General features: G+C 44.5%; 1 protein-coding gene and 1 long non-coding RNA gene across 4 annotated transcripts in view; one reads left to right on the top strand and one right to left on the bottom strand.

Annotated features, from left to right (window-relative positions):
* The window catches only part of LOC132827690 (uncharacterized), a 93,492-nt gene extending 88,823 nt beyond the window's left edge, over positions 1–4,669 (bottom strand). For all 3 annotated transcript variants that reach the window (XR_009646029.1, XR_009646028.1, XR_009646027.1), the window contains exon 1: positions 4,474–4,669. This is a non-coding gene — a long non-coding RNA (uncharacterized LOC132827690). The remainder of the gene's footprint in view (positions 1–4,473) is intronic.
* Positions 4,670–4,927: 258 nt separating this feature from the next.
* Positions 4,928–16,729, top strand: part of mrpl38 (mitochondrial ribosomal protein L38) — a 29,659-nt gene continuing 17,857 nt past the window's right edge. Inside the window, exons 1-2 of the mRNA XM_060844619.1 lie at positions 4,928–5,079; positions 6,937–7,113. Of these exons, the coding sequence (XP_060700602.1) occupies positions 4,986–5,079; positions 6,937–7,113 (271 nt within the window). The 5' untranslated portion in view covers positions 4,928–4,985. The remainder of the gene's footprint in view (positions 5,080–6,936; positions 7,114–16,729) is intronic.

Below are 16,729 nucleotides of genomic sequence, written 5' to 3'. Positions count from 1 at the left end.
TTATTTGTCGCTTCAAGGGTTTCTTATTTACCCTGTGATAAGTTATTCTTATGATCTTCACTGAGATCTACTTTTCTTTGCTCCAGTTTCTATCCCTCATGGACTGAAATTGATTCTGGCGGCCAAACTGTGTTTTATTGACCAGCTCACAGTCATCAGCCCCTTCAGCTGCTAACCTTGCTGTTTTAACTCTCTGCTCTTCCAAATGAGTTTGTGCTGCTTCAGGCAGTGAATTTTTGAATTCCTCCAAAATAATTACCTCTCTCAGGGTATAATACGTTTGATCTATTTTTAAAGCTCTTATCCTCTATCGAAATTATTCTGTTTGATCCTTTCAAACTCAACATGGGTTTGAACAGGGTCCTTCCTTAGATTCCTGTAACATTGTCTATAGGCTTCTGGTATAAGCTCATATGCACTTAAGATAGCTTTTTTTCACTTCCTCATAGTCCCCAGATACCTCCTCTGATAGTGACACGAAGACCTCACTAGCCCTACCTACACATTTTGTTTGGATCAACAAAACCCACATGGTCACTGGCCACTGCATTTGTTTAACCACTTTTTCAAATGAGATGAAAAAAGCTTCCATATCCTTCTCATCAAATTTAGGCACTGCCTGAACATACTTAAACAGTTTCTCACTAGGCTTTCGCCCACCATGGGTTTGCTCATTCCCACTCTCTTCCTCATTAGGCTTGCCTTCAGAATTTATCTCCAGCCTTTTAAGCTGACTTCCCTTTTTAAGGGTCAATATCTGAAGCTCAAATGCTCTCTCTTCTGCTTTGAATCATAACTCAAATTGTTTTATCTTGGCTGCCCCATCTCTCACCTCTCACTCAAGCTGCTTCATTTGTAATTGCATTCTTGCCATGTCCATAGATCCTGATGGTGTTTCCAGCAAGTTTAAATGCTGAGCTACTGCTGTAATTATCTCTCCTTTCCTCACAGAAGCAGGCAGTTCCAATTCCAGCTTCTCTGCTAATTCCTGCAGCTCGGCCTTAACCACCTTTTGCAAAACTGCTAAGCTCACCTCATCCACCACCAGAAAACTCTTGGCAACTGAAAGAGCCATTGCTATCCCAAGCTATGTCTCCCCAACCAAACCAACACCCGAAATAAAGACACCAGCACCTACCACTCACTGTTAAAATCCCGGATGAACCCCCTATCTGTTATGGACTAGGCCAGATCACTCAAAACATTCTTAGGCAGGCAGCCCAGACCATAACTTTGCAATCTGTTTTGGTAAGTGTACAGTGAAAATTACTCAGAGTAAGTTAGCGAGGTTGACTACCAGGTTTTAAAACAGACAAAAATTTATTCACAAAATTACAGAATGAAACACAAAGAACAGAATATAGAATACCCACAGAACTCAAGTCTATCCCAAACTAGATTTAATTATGCTGTTCTGAACATACACAACAGTTCCAATGAACAAACCCCTTAAACACACAGCAAAAAAAATGAAACAAAGGATTAAAGTTTGAAGTTAGAAGGGCAGAAGGAGAGAGAGAGAGAGAGAGTCTAGCAGCCTGTTTCCACACAGCCCACTGCTGCACTGACTCAACCAAGACTTCAGCTTCCAGGACTGACCACTCACCTTTCATTAGACAGGTCACTTTTAAAACAAGCTTTGGCCTAAAGTCTCATCTGTTTATGTGTAAACAAAAAGGTGTCTCAATCCCTTTTTATCTCTGTACCAAACCCAGCCGTTTCAGAGCCCTGAGTGTTTTACGATCCCTCTGAAAAATACCAAGGACACAGTATCCTTGAGAAAAGGAATAGCTTTGAGAAAAAAGAACCAGCTTTGTGACAGATACAATAGCAAGGATAGAAGTGAGGGTGGGGGGCTGGAGGGGGTGGTGACCAAGAAAGGAAGGGGAGTGGTGTTTTTGATTAAGGATAACATTATTGCTGTATTTGAGCATATTCTTGGGAATACGTCCAGGAAAGTTATTTGAGTGGAACTGAGAAATAAGAAAGGGATGATTACCTTATTGCGATTGTACTATAGACACACTGGTAGTCAGTGGGAAACTGAGAAACAAATTTGTAAGGAGATCTCAGTTACCTTTAAGAATAATAGGGTGGTTATGGTAGCGGATTTTTAACTTTCCAAACAGTGATTTGGACTGTCATAGTGTTAAAGGCTTTGATGAACAGGAATTTGTTACAAAAAAATAGTGTACAAGAAAACTTTCTAATTCGGTATGTGGATGGAGAAGGTGCAAAAGGAGGTGACCTATTTTTGGGAAATAGGGAGGACACGTGACTGAGGTGTCTGTGGGGGAGCACTTTGGGGCCAGCGACCATAATTCTATTTGTTTTAAAATAGTAACAAAAAAGGATAGAGCAGATCTAAAAATTAATGTTCAAGGAAGGCCAATGTTGATGAATTAGGCAAGTTTCAAAGATTGATTGGTAAAAACGGGGACATGAGATAGCTTTGGCAAATAGGGTTAAGGAGAATCCAAAGGGTTTTTATAAATACATTAACGACAAAAGGGTAACCAGGGAGGGAATTAGGCCCCTCAAAGATCAGCAAGCTTCTGCAGGAACCACAGGAAATGGAGGATATACTGAATGAATATTTTGCATGAGTGTTTACTGTGGAGAAATGTATGGAAGATTGAGAATGTGGTGAAATAAATAATGACATCTTAAAAAATGTCTCAAAATGCATAAAGGTAGATAAATCCCTGAGCACCTGATCAGGTATACCCTGGAACTCAGTGGGAAGCTAGGGAAGTGATTGCTGGGTCCCGTGCTGAGATATTTATATCATTGGTAGTCACAGGTGAGGTGCCAGAAGATTGGAAGTTGGTGAATGTGATGCCGCTATTTTAAAAAGGTGGTCAGAAAATACCAGGGAACTATAGATTGGTGAGCCTGATATTAGTGATGGGCAAGTTGTTGGAGGGAATCCTGAGGCACAGGATTTACATGTAATTGGAAAGGCAAGGACTGATTAGTGATAGTCAACATGGTTTTGTGTGTCACTAACTTGATTGAATTTTTTGAAGAAGTAACAAAGATGATTGATGAGGGCACAGTGGTGGATGCGATCTATATGGGTCAAGGTTCAACAAGGTTCCTCATGGTAGACTGGTTAGCAAGGTAGATCACATGGACGACAGGGAGAACTAGCCATTTGGAGACAGATCTGGCTTAAAGCTAGCAGACAGAGGGTTGTGCTGGAGGGATACTTTTCAGACTGGAGACCAGCAGTGTGCCACAAGGATCGGTGCTGGGTCCATTGCTTTTCGTCATTTATATAAATGATTTGGATATGAGCATAAGAAGTATAGTTAGTAATTTTGCAGATGGCAGCAAAATTGGAGGTGTAGTGGACAGCGAAGAAGGTTACCTCAGAGTACAATGGAATCTCGATCAGATGGGCCAATGGGCTGGGGAGTGGCAGATGGAGTTTAAGTTAGATAAATGTACTACAGTTAGATAAATAGTACTACATTTTGGAAAGGCAAATCAAGGCAGGATTATACACTTAATGGTAGGGTCCTGGGAGTGTAGCTGTCCAAACAGACCTTGGAATGCAGGTTCATAGTTCCTTGAAAGTGAAATTACAGGTAGATAGGATAGTGAAGAAGGTGTTTGGTATGCTTACCCTATCAGTCAGTGCATTGAGTACAAGGCATTGAGAGGTCATGTACTTTGGTTAGACCACTATTGGAATACTGTGTACTATTCTGGTCTAGGAAGGATGTTGTGAAACTTGAAAGGATGTTGCCAGGGTTGGAGGGTTTGAGCTATATGGGGAACCTGAATAGAGCTGAAATTGTGTTGCTGGAAAAGCGCAGTAGGTCAGGCAGCATCCAAGGAGCAGGAGAATCGACGTTTCGGGCATGAACCCTTCTTCTGGTCTATTCAGAACCTGAATAAACCAGAGGTATTTTCTCTGAAGCGTTGACCTTATAGAGGTTTATAAAATCATGGGAGACATTGATAGGATAAATAGGCAAAGTCTTTTCCTCAGAGATGGGGGTGTGTTTATGGAATGGGGAAGTAGTGGAGGCTGGTACAACATTTACAAGGCATCTGGCTGGGTATATGAATAGGAAGGGTTCAGAGGGGTATGGGCGGGGTGCTGGCAGGTGGGATGGGTGACATTGGGTTGGGATATCTGGGTCGGTGTGGACGGTTAGACTGTGCTGTACATCTCTGTGACTCCAGGACCACAGAGTTTCCCAGAAACATAAACAGAGATTGCTGGAGAAACTCAGCCCAGGCCTGGCAGCAGAGTGGGGGCAGAAACAGAAGTGAATGTTTCGAGTGCAGCAGCGACCCTCCTTCAGAAAGTAGTGAACTGTCTCTCCCTCCACAGACGCTGCCAGACCTTCACCAGGACTTCCTGTTGTTGTTTCAAATCCGCAGTTCTTTGTTTTATTTCCATGGATTTTATAAACTTAGCAGAGCTGAGCCCTCATCTCAGTGGGACATCAGTCTTACCTTCTCTCGCTGGGCCACAGCCTCGGTAAATTAATCTGCATCCTACACTCCATTGTCTCCAGCAAACCTCCCATGGATGATGGGATACTGGCAGACCACCGCGGGAGGGCCTATCACCAAGGGCTGACGGGATACTGGAGGACGGCCGGGAGGTCCCATATCCAGGGGCTCTCGGGATACTGGTGACTATCGTGGGTGGTCCAACAGTCAGGGCCTGATGGGATACTGGCGACTATTGTGGGAGGTCCAACGCTCAGGGCCTGACGGGATACTGGCGACTATTGTGGGAGGTCCAACGCTCAGGGCTTGACGGGATACTGGCGACTATTGTGGGAGGTCCAACGCTCAGGGCTTGACGGGATACTGGTCGAGGGCCGTGAGGGAGCCGGTGGCTGACGGGATACTGGCGACTATTGTGGGAGGTCCAACGCTCAGGGCTTGACGGGATACTGGTCGAGGGCCGTGAGGGAGCCGGTGGCTGACGGGATACTGGCGGACCTCGACGGAGGAAGATGGCGGTGTTGGTGAGGATGGGAGCCGGATTGTTGTGTGGCTTGGTGCGGAGCCTGAGGGTCTCGGAGCCGGTCAGGACGGTGACGGGCACCGGTGAGTGAGCTGCGGCGGGACACTGTGGGGCTGCAATATCCTCGTGAACTGAGATAGAAAAAAACGCAGAGGTTGTCAGGTCGCGTCACCATGGGAACCCTCTGAGTGCAGCTCCATCGCTCAGGGGCACTGAGGCCAGTCTGGTTACAATGTGCTGTGTACACCCTGACTGCAAAGGTAACTAACCCCCCTCAGAGGGAATGATAGAGAGAGAGAGAGACAGACTCAAGCAGCAGAGTGATAAGGCAGTACTTGAGCTGTAGTTATTTAATTGAGAGTGTTAACACCACTGAGATTTCTTCCCAGTTGTCCTACAGGCCATGTTTTGTTATCTCCCCATAATGTCGCTGCAGCCTTCAAGGGCAATTATGTGTCCCTCTAGCATAGAATCCCTAAGGTGTGAAAACAAGCTCTTTGGCCCAACGAGTCCACACCGACCTCAGAGTATCCCTATACCCCAGACTAATCTAGTTATAATGAACAATTTTGCATGGCCAACTCATCTAACCTGCACATCTTTGGATTGTTGGAGGAAATGGGAGCATCCAGAGATAACCCATGCAGACACGGGGAGAGCATGCAAACTCCACACAGACAGTCACCTGAGCTGGAATTGAACCAGGGTCCCTGGTGCTGTGAGACAGCAGTGCTAACCACTGAGCCACCGTGCTACCCCTGCGTGGGATGATGGTACGATGCCATCAAAATGTTCGCCTCCAGCTTCTACTACTTCCCACCTGTGATGTGACCTTAACCAACAGAGGATACTCTGAGCAGTTTGCATGATTCAGAGCTGAGGCAGAACTCCACATTGAGTACATCACCAAGTCCCCCTATTTCTACCTCATTTTTTTTGCTCTTGTTTTAATACTACTGCGCCTGAAATCTTCATCCTCCTAGCTGCTTTGCTCATCTCCAGATTCTACAGGAGGCAGAGTGCAGAGCAGTGTGCCCACATCATCTCTCCTATGAAGCTTCTCCTATCACCTGTGGGGATACATTCGAAGACTAGCCCGAAACCGTGGATAGTGGCGAACCCATTCATTTAAATTGGAAATTTACCTTCCCGGCAGCGCTGTGGTCTCTGTTTCTGGAATGTTCCCTGTAATATGTTAGGGCTGCAAGTAAACTGCAGATAACTGAAACAGCAGAAACCGGACCCGCAGATACGTCATCTTCAGAATCCTTGACCTAGTCTTTAAATCTTACTCATCCTTTATCTTTGCAGCCTGCTCTGCTCCATGTATTTGTATTGCCCTTTAACTGCCTGGCTCAGCACAGTGCAGCATTCCCTATCTGCTGCATTGCCAAAGGTAGAAGACCTTAACAATTATCAAAACAACAGTTTGCTGTTATGTAGCACCTTTTAAAGTAATAACGGTGGCCCACTGTGCTTCATCGGAAAGTTGGCATAGAAAATTTAATATTGGGAGATAATGGCTTGGTCAAAGTTGTAAGTTTCAAAAAGAATGTTTGAGGAGGCGGGAGGCAGAAGCCCAGGTTTAGAGCTGTAACCTTGGCATGAGGAAATCGGAAAGAAGGACATGAGAGGCCATGAAGTGTTTTGAACACCAGGATGAAAGTTGTAACAACAGAGTGTTGGGACCATGACCAAACATAGATTACTAAACACATGGATGAGTTACTATTACCAGAGAGAAGATTTGAATGAACAAGTTTGAGGAGAGTGCATGGCTTATATCTGGCCAAGACAACATTGAGCAGTCCAGTTTTCAGCAGCAAGCCAACTGAGGCAGTGACAGCCACTGAAGCACTTTATATATTCGGCAACTCTTTTGCTAGTCCTAAGTATGCAGGTCATTGTGGTATTTGTTATTGAGTGTATTTCTCTTCCAGCCGTGCTTTGTAAACGTGCAGCTCCACTGGGGCCAATGCCCAATGAAGACATCGATGTGACAAACCTGGAGTCCCTCGAAAAGTATCGTAGTTATGCTCGATATCTGCAGGTGGCAGAGGAGAAGAGCCGACAGCCAACCTGGTGGAAGACGTATAAGCAGTACACACAGGAACCTGGTAAGTTCCAATTGATTATGGGTATTGCACCATGATATCCTAAAAGCATTTAGAAGGAAACGTATGGAATGTATTTCTGGTACTTCACCTTTCATCTCTGGGGATATTGGCTTTTCTCTAAATGAAGCTAGTGAAATATGTCTTTTTCGGAGGTGTGGCTATTTAATTAAGGTGTATTTGGCCTTTTTCCACTCAGTTAAACAAAATAGTCTAAATTGGTTGCTTCATCAAGAGTCTCACTCTAAAACAGAAGTGAGCAATGAATATGCTGTGGGTTCATCAGAGCAGAAAAACATCTGAGGTTGCAAAAGCAAGTCAGGCTGGGAATTCTGTGGTGAGTAATTCACCGGTCTTCCCGAAACCGGCTGGCCAGGTCACAAGCCAGCAAAGCCGTGTAATGGAATACTGTCAACTTAACCTGGACATCTTTGTGCATGATTGACTGATATGGCAGTAAATGACTGCTATGCATTTGTCTTTGTTTATTGTAGACAAAGTCAAAAATAACACAACGCCAGATTTTAGTCAGGCAGGTTTATTTGAAGGGACTAGCTTTCGGAGCACTACTCCTTCATCAGGTGGTTGTGAAGCAGGACCACAAGACATAACTGTCTGATGAAAGAGCAGTGCTCCGAAAGCTGGTGCTTCTAAATAAACCTGATGGACTATAGCCTGGTGTTATGTAATTTGTATTTTTAAACTTTGTCCACCCCAGTCCAAAACTGGCTCTACCACATCACTGTTTATTGTGGGCAGGACATAGCTTTGCAATTTTCCGCAGTGTTGGAAAGCGTGTGAGATCTGGACCCCTGGGTGGGGGGTTGAGGGCGGGCATCTGTTCCATGATCGGTCAGTAGCACACACAATCAGTTTGGTTCTTTGACTTCATTCTTTATTTTTTCATACGGCTGGGTACTGAGTATCTGGAAACAGGTGTGTGCATCCATATTCCTCGAAGGAGCTGCACAAATGCCTTAAAACAAAGACATTTTTTATACTTTTCTTAAAGAAGGGTACAGGTCATGATTGAATAGTATATACAAACAATTGCCAATCGATACACGATACAGTTTTATTTGACAGTTACTTGGTCCAGTGATATATCCTGGGAACCAACTTTGTTTTCTAACACTCAGGCCACCCTTACCTCACTAACCAAGCCATATTACCTGCATCTGAAGGTCATTTAGGATGGCCAGTATGTCTTGTCTTTTCTATGCTGTAAAGGGACCATTGTCTGCTAATCTCTATTGAAGCAGACTGTGGTTAGTCAATTGTGAAGCTGTAGCAGAATTAGTAGTTAGTAACTTAAAAGCCATTTATGCAGCTTTAGCAGAATTGTCAACTTGCAGCCGAGAAGCCATTTTGTCAAGTTATCTGCATCAAGAAGCCATTTTATTGCCACCTAAGTTATCAAGAGCATCTGTTAAGTAGTTGTTCCTGACAACTGCTCCTCAACCTCCTCCTTGAATACAACCTCAACCTGTATTCAAGTTTCAGATCCTCACGTGACATTTTGAAAACTCTTTCAATGCAATGTGAGTGTCTTTGATTACACCAGCTTTTATTGACAATGTTCCATTGATTGTTCTTGAATTGCTGCAATCTAAGTAATGTAGAAACAACCATGCTTTTCAGAAGGGAGTTTCGTGGTTTTTACCTAGTGTCAGTGAAGAAATGACCATGTGTGTCAAAGTCAGGATCATTTAATTTTTGGAGGGGAACTTGCATGTAACATGTTCCAAGGTGTTTGTCTCCCTTGTCACTGTTTTGGATGGTGCTGTCTAAAGAGCCCTGGTGAGATGTTGCAGTGCATCTTGTAGGTGGTACACATAGCTACCTCTGTGCATCAACAATGCAGAAGGTGAATTTTAAAGATTTTTGGTTGGTGCCAGAAGAACAGGCTGCTTCTGAATCGCTTCAAGTATCTGGAGTGTTGTTGAAATAGCAATCAGCCAGACAAGTGCAGAGTATTCCACAACACTACTGACCTATGCCTTTGAGACATCAGACAGGCTTTGAGAACTTAGGAGGTGAGCTACTCACCTCAATTCCCAGGCTGTCATCTACTCTTGTAGTTTTAGTTTTTATATTGCTGATTCAGTTCAATTTTTGGTCAGTGGTAGTTCCAGATGTTGACAGTGGAGAGGGATTCAACTATGGTGATGCCATTGAATGTCAAGGGGCAATGGTTGTGTCATACCTCTGAGATAAGACCAGAGGACCATAAGAGCATAATTAGGCCATTCAGCCCATTGAGTCTGTTCTGCCATTTGACCATGGCTGATATGTTTCTCAATCCTATTCTCCAGCCTTTTCCCTATAACCTTGATCCCCTTAGCAATTAAGAACCTATCAATCTCTGTCTTAACGACACTCAATGACTTTGCTACAGAGGACTGTGGAGACTGAGTTCCGCAGAATAATCATCCTCTGGTGGAAGAAATTCCTCCTCATCCCAGTTTTAAAAGGTTGTCCCTTCACTCTGGGACTGTGCCTTCTGGTTCTAACCTCTCCCTAGTGGACACATCTTCCCCACGTTCAAACTATCCAGGCCTCTGTATTCTACCAGATTTTTTGTTGGGGGGGGGGTGGTGGTGAGGAGGTGGGGCAGCATGGTAGCTCACTAGTTAGCACTGTTGCCTCGCAGTATCAAGGACTGGGGTTCGAATCCAGCCTCGAGTAACTGTCTATGTGGAGTTTGCACATTCTCCTCGTGTCTGTGGGTTTCTCCAGTTTCCTCCCATAATCCAAATATGGACTGCCAGGTGAGTTGGTCATGCTAAATTGCTCAGTGTGTCCAGGGATGTGCAATCTAAGTGAATTAGCCATGGGGAATGCACGCATAGAATTTGGGGGGGGGGGGGGGGTGAATGGCCTGCTACCATGTTGTATATCTATTTCAATTAGATCATCTTTAATCCTTCTAAACTCCATTGAGTGCAGACCCAGAGTTCTCAACCGCTCCTCATGAAGCCTGTCATTCCCAAGATCACTCTTATAAACCTCATTTGAAACCTCTCCAAAGATAACACATCTTTCCTTCGATACAGGGATCAAAACTGTTCGCAATATTCAAAATGCAGTTTGACCAGAGCCTTATGCAGCCTTGGCAGAACATTACTGCTCTTGTATTGTAGCCCTTTTGAAATTAATCCTAACATTGCATTTGCCTTCTAACTGCTAACTGAACCTGCATGATAAACTTAAGAGAATCCTGAAATAGGACTGTAAAGTCCCTTTGTGCTTCAGATTTCCGAAGTCTTTCCCCATTTAGAGAATAGTGTACACCTGTGTTCTTCATACCAAAGTCAATAACCTTACCTGGCACTTTTTTTGCCCACTCACTGAGCCTGCTTAAGTCCTTCTGCAGTCTTCCCGCTTCTTCAACACTACCCAGTCCTCCACGTAACATTGTGTCATCCAAAAACTTAACCACAATGCCGTCAGTTCCTTCATCCAGTTTGTTAATGTATAATGTAAATAGTTGTGGTTCCAACGCTGACCCATGCAGATCTCCACTAGTCATCTGAAAGAAATTCCTTTGTCTGTTATACCAGTAATCGTGCCCTAAAATGATGGGCTCTTATTTTATTGAGCAGCCTCCTGTGCAGCACCTTGTCAAAGGCCTTCTGGAAATCCAAATAGATCAGGTCCACTGGCTCTCCTTTGTCTAACTATCTAAATATCTCAAAGAATTCTGAGGAATGATCTCCCCTTGGCAAAACTGTGCTGACTCAGCCCTATTTTATCATCGAGTAAAAAATGAGGTCTGCAGATGCTGGAGATCACAGCTGCAAATGTGTTGCTGGTCAAAGCACAGCAGGGCTTATGCTCGAAACGTCGAATTCTCTATTCCTGAGATGCTGCCTGGCCTGCTGTGCTTTGACCAGCAACACATTTGCACCTATTTTATCATGCTGCACAAATACTCCACAATTTCATTCTTAAGAATTGGCTCTCAAATCTTGCCAATGACTGAGGTCAGGCTAACTGGCCTATCGTTTCTTGTCCTCTGCTTCCCTCCCTTTATATGCAGGAGTGTTATATTAGCCATTCTCCAATTCTCTGGCACCCTTCCTGACTCCAGTGATTCCCGAAAGACCACCATCAAAGCCTCTACAATCCCCTCCGCTATCTCGGAGCATTTTACTGCAGATGCTGAAGTCTGTACTGAAAACAAAAAATGCTGAAAATCACAGTGGGTCAGGCAGCATCCACGGGGAAAGGGGGTGGGGTGAGGGGGAGAGAGAGAGACGCAATGTTAGCATTGTCTCTCTCCGTGGTTGCTGCCTGATCTACTGTGATTTCCAGCATCTTTTGTTTACCTTCAGACCCCTGGGGTGTAACCTGTCTGATCTGAGGTGGTTTACTTACTTTCAAGCCTTTCAACCTCCCCAGCACCTTCTCCTTACTGATGACCACAAACCTCTGACCCCTGACTCTCTTGAAGTTCTATTATACAGTTGGTGTCTTTCACTGTGAAAACTGACACAAAGTATCTATTCAATTTCCCTGCCATTTCTTTGTCCCCATTACTACTACTCCAACCCAATTTTCCAGTGGTCCAGTGTCCACTCTTGTTTCTCTTACCTTTTAGATATTGTTATGGCCAGGCCAGGCCCCCTCAAAACACTTCAAGAAAGTAACCCATATCCTAACTTTGCTAGTTGTTTTAAGCAGGGGTATCGTGGATATTCAAGGAGGGATGTAGTTTTAAACAGAACAATTTATTTACAAGATTACCAAATGAAACGCAAACCAAGGAGAACAGAATACTGAATAACTTAACCTATCTGAAAACCCAACATATAATCCCAGCTTAATGATGCTATTTCAAATACCTGCAACAATCACCATAAACACTGCTTGGCACAAAAGGTAAAATCAAACCCAGGGTCTTACAGGAGAGACGTCCGAGAGAGAGGAGGATCAGCCTGCTGCTTTGGGTTCTAGCAGCTTTTCCAACTGCCTGACTGCTTGCTGACCAAACCAGAGAAAAGCTGAACTGGGAGAACTGGTCACTCCCCTTTCATTGGACAAGTGATTTTTGAAAAACCTAAAAGCTTTTTGCCTGAGGCAGTATCTGTTAGCTATCATCAAATTGGGCCCTGAAACCCTTCAATCCCAGACTTTTTGAAGTCTTTTATGACCCCTCTGGGAAAAAAAGCCAAGGACAGCATAACCTTGTTCAAGGAGCAGCGTCATTGCAATATCTTAAAAAAAAACCTTTGCAATCTTATTTTATATTACTGGCTAGCTTACTCTCACATTTCATCTCCTCCCTCCCCCTTATTGCTCTTTTAGTTATCCTCTGCTGATTTTTAACAACTTGACCACATTATATGCTTTTCCTTTTGCTTTTATGCTGTCCCTGACTTCCCTTATCCATTGTGGTTGTCTGGTCCTTCCCTCAGTATGTTTAATCTTCCTTGGGATGAATTTCTGCTGTGTCTCCCAAATTACTTGCAGAAACTCCTGCCATTGCTGCTCCACCATCTTCCCTGCTAGGCTCCCCTTCCAATCAACTCTGGCCAGCTCCTCCCTCATGGCTTTGTAGATAAAAATCACATGACACCAGGTTATAGTCCAACAGGTTTATTTGGAAGCACTAGCTTTTGGAGCGCTGTGCCTTAGTCAGGTAGCTGTTGAAGGAGCAGTGTTCAGAAAGCTTGTATTTCCAAATAAACCTGTTGGACTATAGCCTGGTGTTGTGCGCTTTTTAACTTTGTCCATCCCAGTCCAACACCGGCACCTCCACATCATGTCTTTGTAGTTACCTTTACTAAATTGTAATTCTATTACATCTGATTTCAGCTTCTCCCTGTCAGACTGCAGTATGAATTCTATCATGCTATGGTCAGTGCCTCCAAGAGGGCTCCTTCACCCTAAGCTCCCTAATCAAGTCTGCCTCATTGTACATCACCAAACCCATGTTTCCTCATGGGCTGTACCAGAAGCTGCTCAAAATATAATCTTGTGGACATTTCTCAAATTCCTTGAGATCGTTACCAACCCAATTTTCTCAATCTATCTGCATATTGAAGTCCCCACAATTACTGTAAGTAGTGCCTTTCTTACATTCCTTTTCTATTTCCTGAATTATTTTCTTCCCCACCTCATGACAACTGCTGGGAGGCCTGTATACAACAACTCCCGTCAGGGTCTTTTTCCCTTTGCGATTCCTCAACTCTACCCATGCAGATTCTACACCTTCTGACTCTATATCACTTATTGCTATTGATTTCATTTCATTTCTTCCTAAGAAGACAACCCTTCCCCCTCCGCACGTCTGTCTGTTCCTTCAATAGGACGTGCACTCTTGGGTGTTTAGCTCCCAGCCCTGATACCCTTGCAGCTGAGACTCTGTGATACTCAGTACCTTGTATCTGACAATTTCAACCTGAGGTACAAGCTGATTTACCTTATTTTGAATACTACCTGCATTTAAATACAACAGCGTCAGTCCTGCATTGACTGGCTCCCTTCTCATCATTGCCACCACCTGTGCTGTGCCTGAGGTTAGATTCCTGACCCTGTCTATACTTGCTGTTTTATTAGTTATTCTGGAAGTTTTAATAACCTCTGCTGAGCATAGTCCCCACCCTTAACTTTTGCCATAATTTTCCATGTAGCTGAAGCGATCTGTCACTATTCAGTTGAAAGCCCTGTCCTCAGCCCTCACTGTGATTCACCAGCACTCTGGTTTCAGCACGATTCAAGTGTAGTCTGTCCCATTGGAACAGCTCCCTCCTTCCTCAGTACAGGTCCCGTGAATTTGAGCCCATTTCGTCCACGCCAATCTTTGAGCGGTGTGTTTATTCCTTTAACCTTATTGATTATGTGGCGATTTGCATGTAGATCGGGTAGTAATTTTTCGACTATTCCCTTTTTGGTTCTGCTTTTTTAATTTAGCCCATAGCTGTTCATCTTCCCTCACAGTACCTTTGTTCTGCTTATATCGCTGATACCTCTGTGGACCACGACAACTGGATCTTGCCCCTCCCACTCCAAATTCTGTGCAACCCAGATAAGATATCCTGAACCATGGCACCAGACAGGCAACACAGCCTTCGGGACTCTTGATCCTGGCCACCGAGAGAATAATGTTGATTCCCTTGTCTACACAATCCCTGATTACAACTAGAGCAACTGCCATGTCTGCAAATTTGGTTACTCACGGTTTATCATGGCCCAAACTTTTTATGTGGAACATTCAGGAACCAGGGACTAGGGGTTGCCGGAGAGGAAAGTTTCCCCAATTAAATGAATGGGTTCACTACTATCCACGGTTTTGGGCTTCATGCCAGGTCTTGGAATGTATTCCCCGCGGGTGCGGGTGGACTGTTGTACTTTTCTTTTTTTCTCCCTCCTTTTGAATAGCTTCCAGTACAATGGCACTATGGTCAGTCTACTCATCGAAGAAGCGCTTCGCAGGAGGCTCCACAGCACTGATGATGTCTCCTAGCCAGGGGACGAAACGTTTGCAACAAAAACTTCCAGCTCGGCGAACAGAACCACTACAACAAGCACCCGAGCTACAAATCTTCGCACAAACTTTGAACATCTTCCCTACAGCCCCCACTCTCATCCATGCAGGGAGCAACAACCTTAACTGAAAAATGTGTTGCTGGAAAAGCGCAGCAGGTCAGGCAGCATCCAAGGAGCAGGAGAATCAACGTTTCGGGCATAAGCCCTTCTTCAGGAGTCTTATGCCCGAAACGTCGATTCTCCTGCTCCTTGGATGCTGCCTGACCTGTTGTGCTTTTCTAGCAACACGTTTTTCAGCTCTGATCTCCAGCATCTGCAGTCCTCACTTTCTCCTAGCAACAATCTTAAACCTATTAGACAAGCTTAAGGGCTGAGACTTCTTTAGCACTACCTCCTGGGTCTCTCTCTGCCTCCTTGATAATCGCACCTTCCTGTCCCTGACCACTGACAAAATTCAAGGTAGTTAATCTAAGGGGTGCGACTGCCTCCTGAAACACAGCATCTGGGTAACTCTCTCCTTGCCTGATGTGTTGCAGTATTCGAAGCTCAGACTCCAGCTCATTAACTCTGATCCTGAGTTCCTTAAACAACTAACACTTGCTGCAGATGTTGTCACTGTGAACCACAGTTGGATCCAGCAGCTCCCACACATGCAGTTACAGATGGCCATTGCTCGACACTTATTGCCTCCTCACCCCCCTGTTCCCATTGACTGCAGCTTTGCTAAGGCTGTTTGATGGCTCATTCCATTAAATATGGCTTTTGTGTCTAGGTCAACCACTCTCACCTCACCTCTGGAATTCAGATCTTTTGTTCCTGTTTAGACCAAGAATATAATAAGATCAGGAGCTGAACTGCACTGGCAGACACCAAATTGCGCACCAGTGAGCATTTATTGTTGAATATTCCTAATAGCACTGTTAACAACATCTTCTATTACTTTTTGATAATTGAGTGTAGATTGATGGGTTGGTAATTGGCCAGATGGGATTTGTCCTGTTTTTTACGATAGAAATTTTCCATATTGCTGGGTAGATACCAGTTTTCTAACAGTACTAAGTCTGTTGCAAAAAAACTGCCAAAATATTGCCATAGCATTTGTAGTACTCGGTGCCTTCAGCCACTACTTAATGTAGCAAATGGAATTGGCTGAAGCCTGAAGCCTATACAAGCTAATACATGGCTTGGAAAGGGTGGACGTAGGAAATTTTTTGTTAGGCGAGGAGACTAGGACCCGTGGACACAGCCTTAAAATTCAGAACAGAAATGTGGAGGCGTTTCTTCAGCCAGAGAGTGGTGGGCCTGTGGAATTCATTGCCGCAGAGTGCAGTGGAGGCCAGGACGCTAAATGTCTTCAAGGCAGAGATTGATAGATTCTTGATGTCTCGAGGAATTAAGGGCTAGGGGGAGAATGTGGGTAAGTGGAGTTGAAATGCCCATCAGCCATGATTGAATGGCGGAGTGGACTCGATGGGCCGAATGGCCTTACTTCCACTCCTATATCTTATGGTCTAACCCTCCACAGGACACTGAGGGCTGATCATACTGCACCCTTATCTTTTGTACTGATTTACTGGGCACCCCCATCACTGAAGTTGTGGATATTTATGGAACTTCCACCTCCACTATGGCAAGATTGCAGAGATTGATTGGTCATGGAATTGCTGAGTTCTGTCTGTCAGATGCTACTTGACATTGTGTTGTCCTCTGATCTACCTCATCAGATTGACACCTTTGTTTAAGGTATACCTGGTGCTATCTCTGTCATGTCCTCCTGAACTCTTCATTTAGATTAGATTCCATACAGTGTGGAAACAGGCCCTTCAGCCCAACAAGTCCACACTGACCCGCCAAAGAGTAACCCACTCAGACCCATTTCCCTCTGACTAATGCACCTAACATTATGGGCAATTTAGCACAGCCAATTCACCTATCCTGCAAGTGTTTGGACTGTGGGAGGAAACTGGAGCACCCCAGAGAAAATCCATGCAGACAATGGGAGAACGTGCAAACCCCACACAGACAGGCGCCAGAAGCTGAAATTGAACCCGGGTCCCTGGCGCTGTGAGGCAGCAGTGCTAACCACTGAGCCACCATGCCAACCACAATTAATGTCCTGGATGGA

This window comes from Hemiscyllium ocellatum, chromosome 25 (genome assembly GCF_020745735.1).
Source record: "Hemiscyllium ocellatum isolate sHemOce1 chromosome 25, sHemOce1.pat.X.cur, whole genome shotgun sequence".
NCBI classification, from domain to species: Eukaryota; Metazoa; Chordata; class Chondrichthyes; order Orectolobiformes; family Hemiscylliidae; genus Hemiscyllium; species Hemiscyllium ocellatum.
Note: the sequence above shows the minus strand (reverse complement) of the source record. Positions and strands in the feature narration are given on the sequence as shown.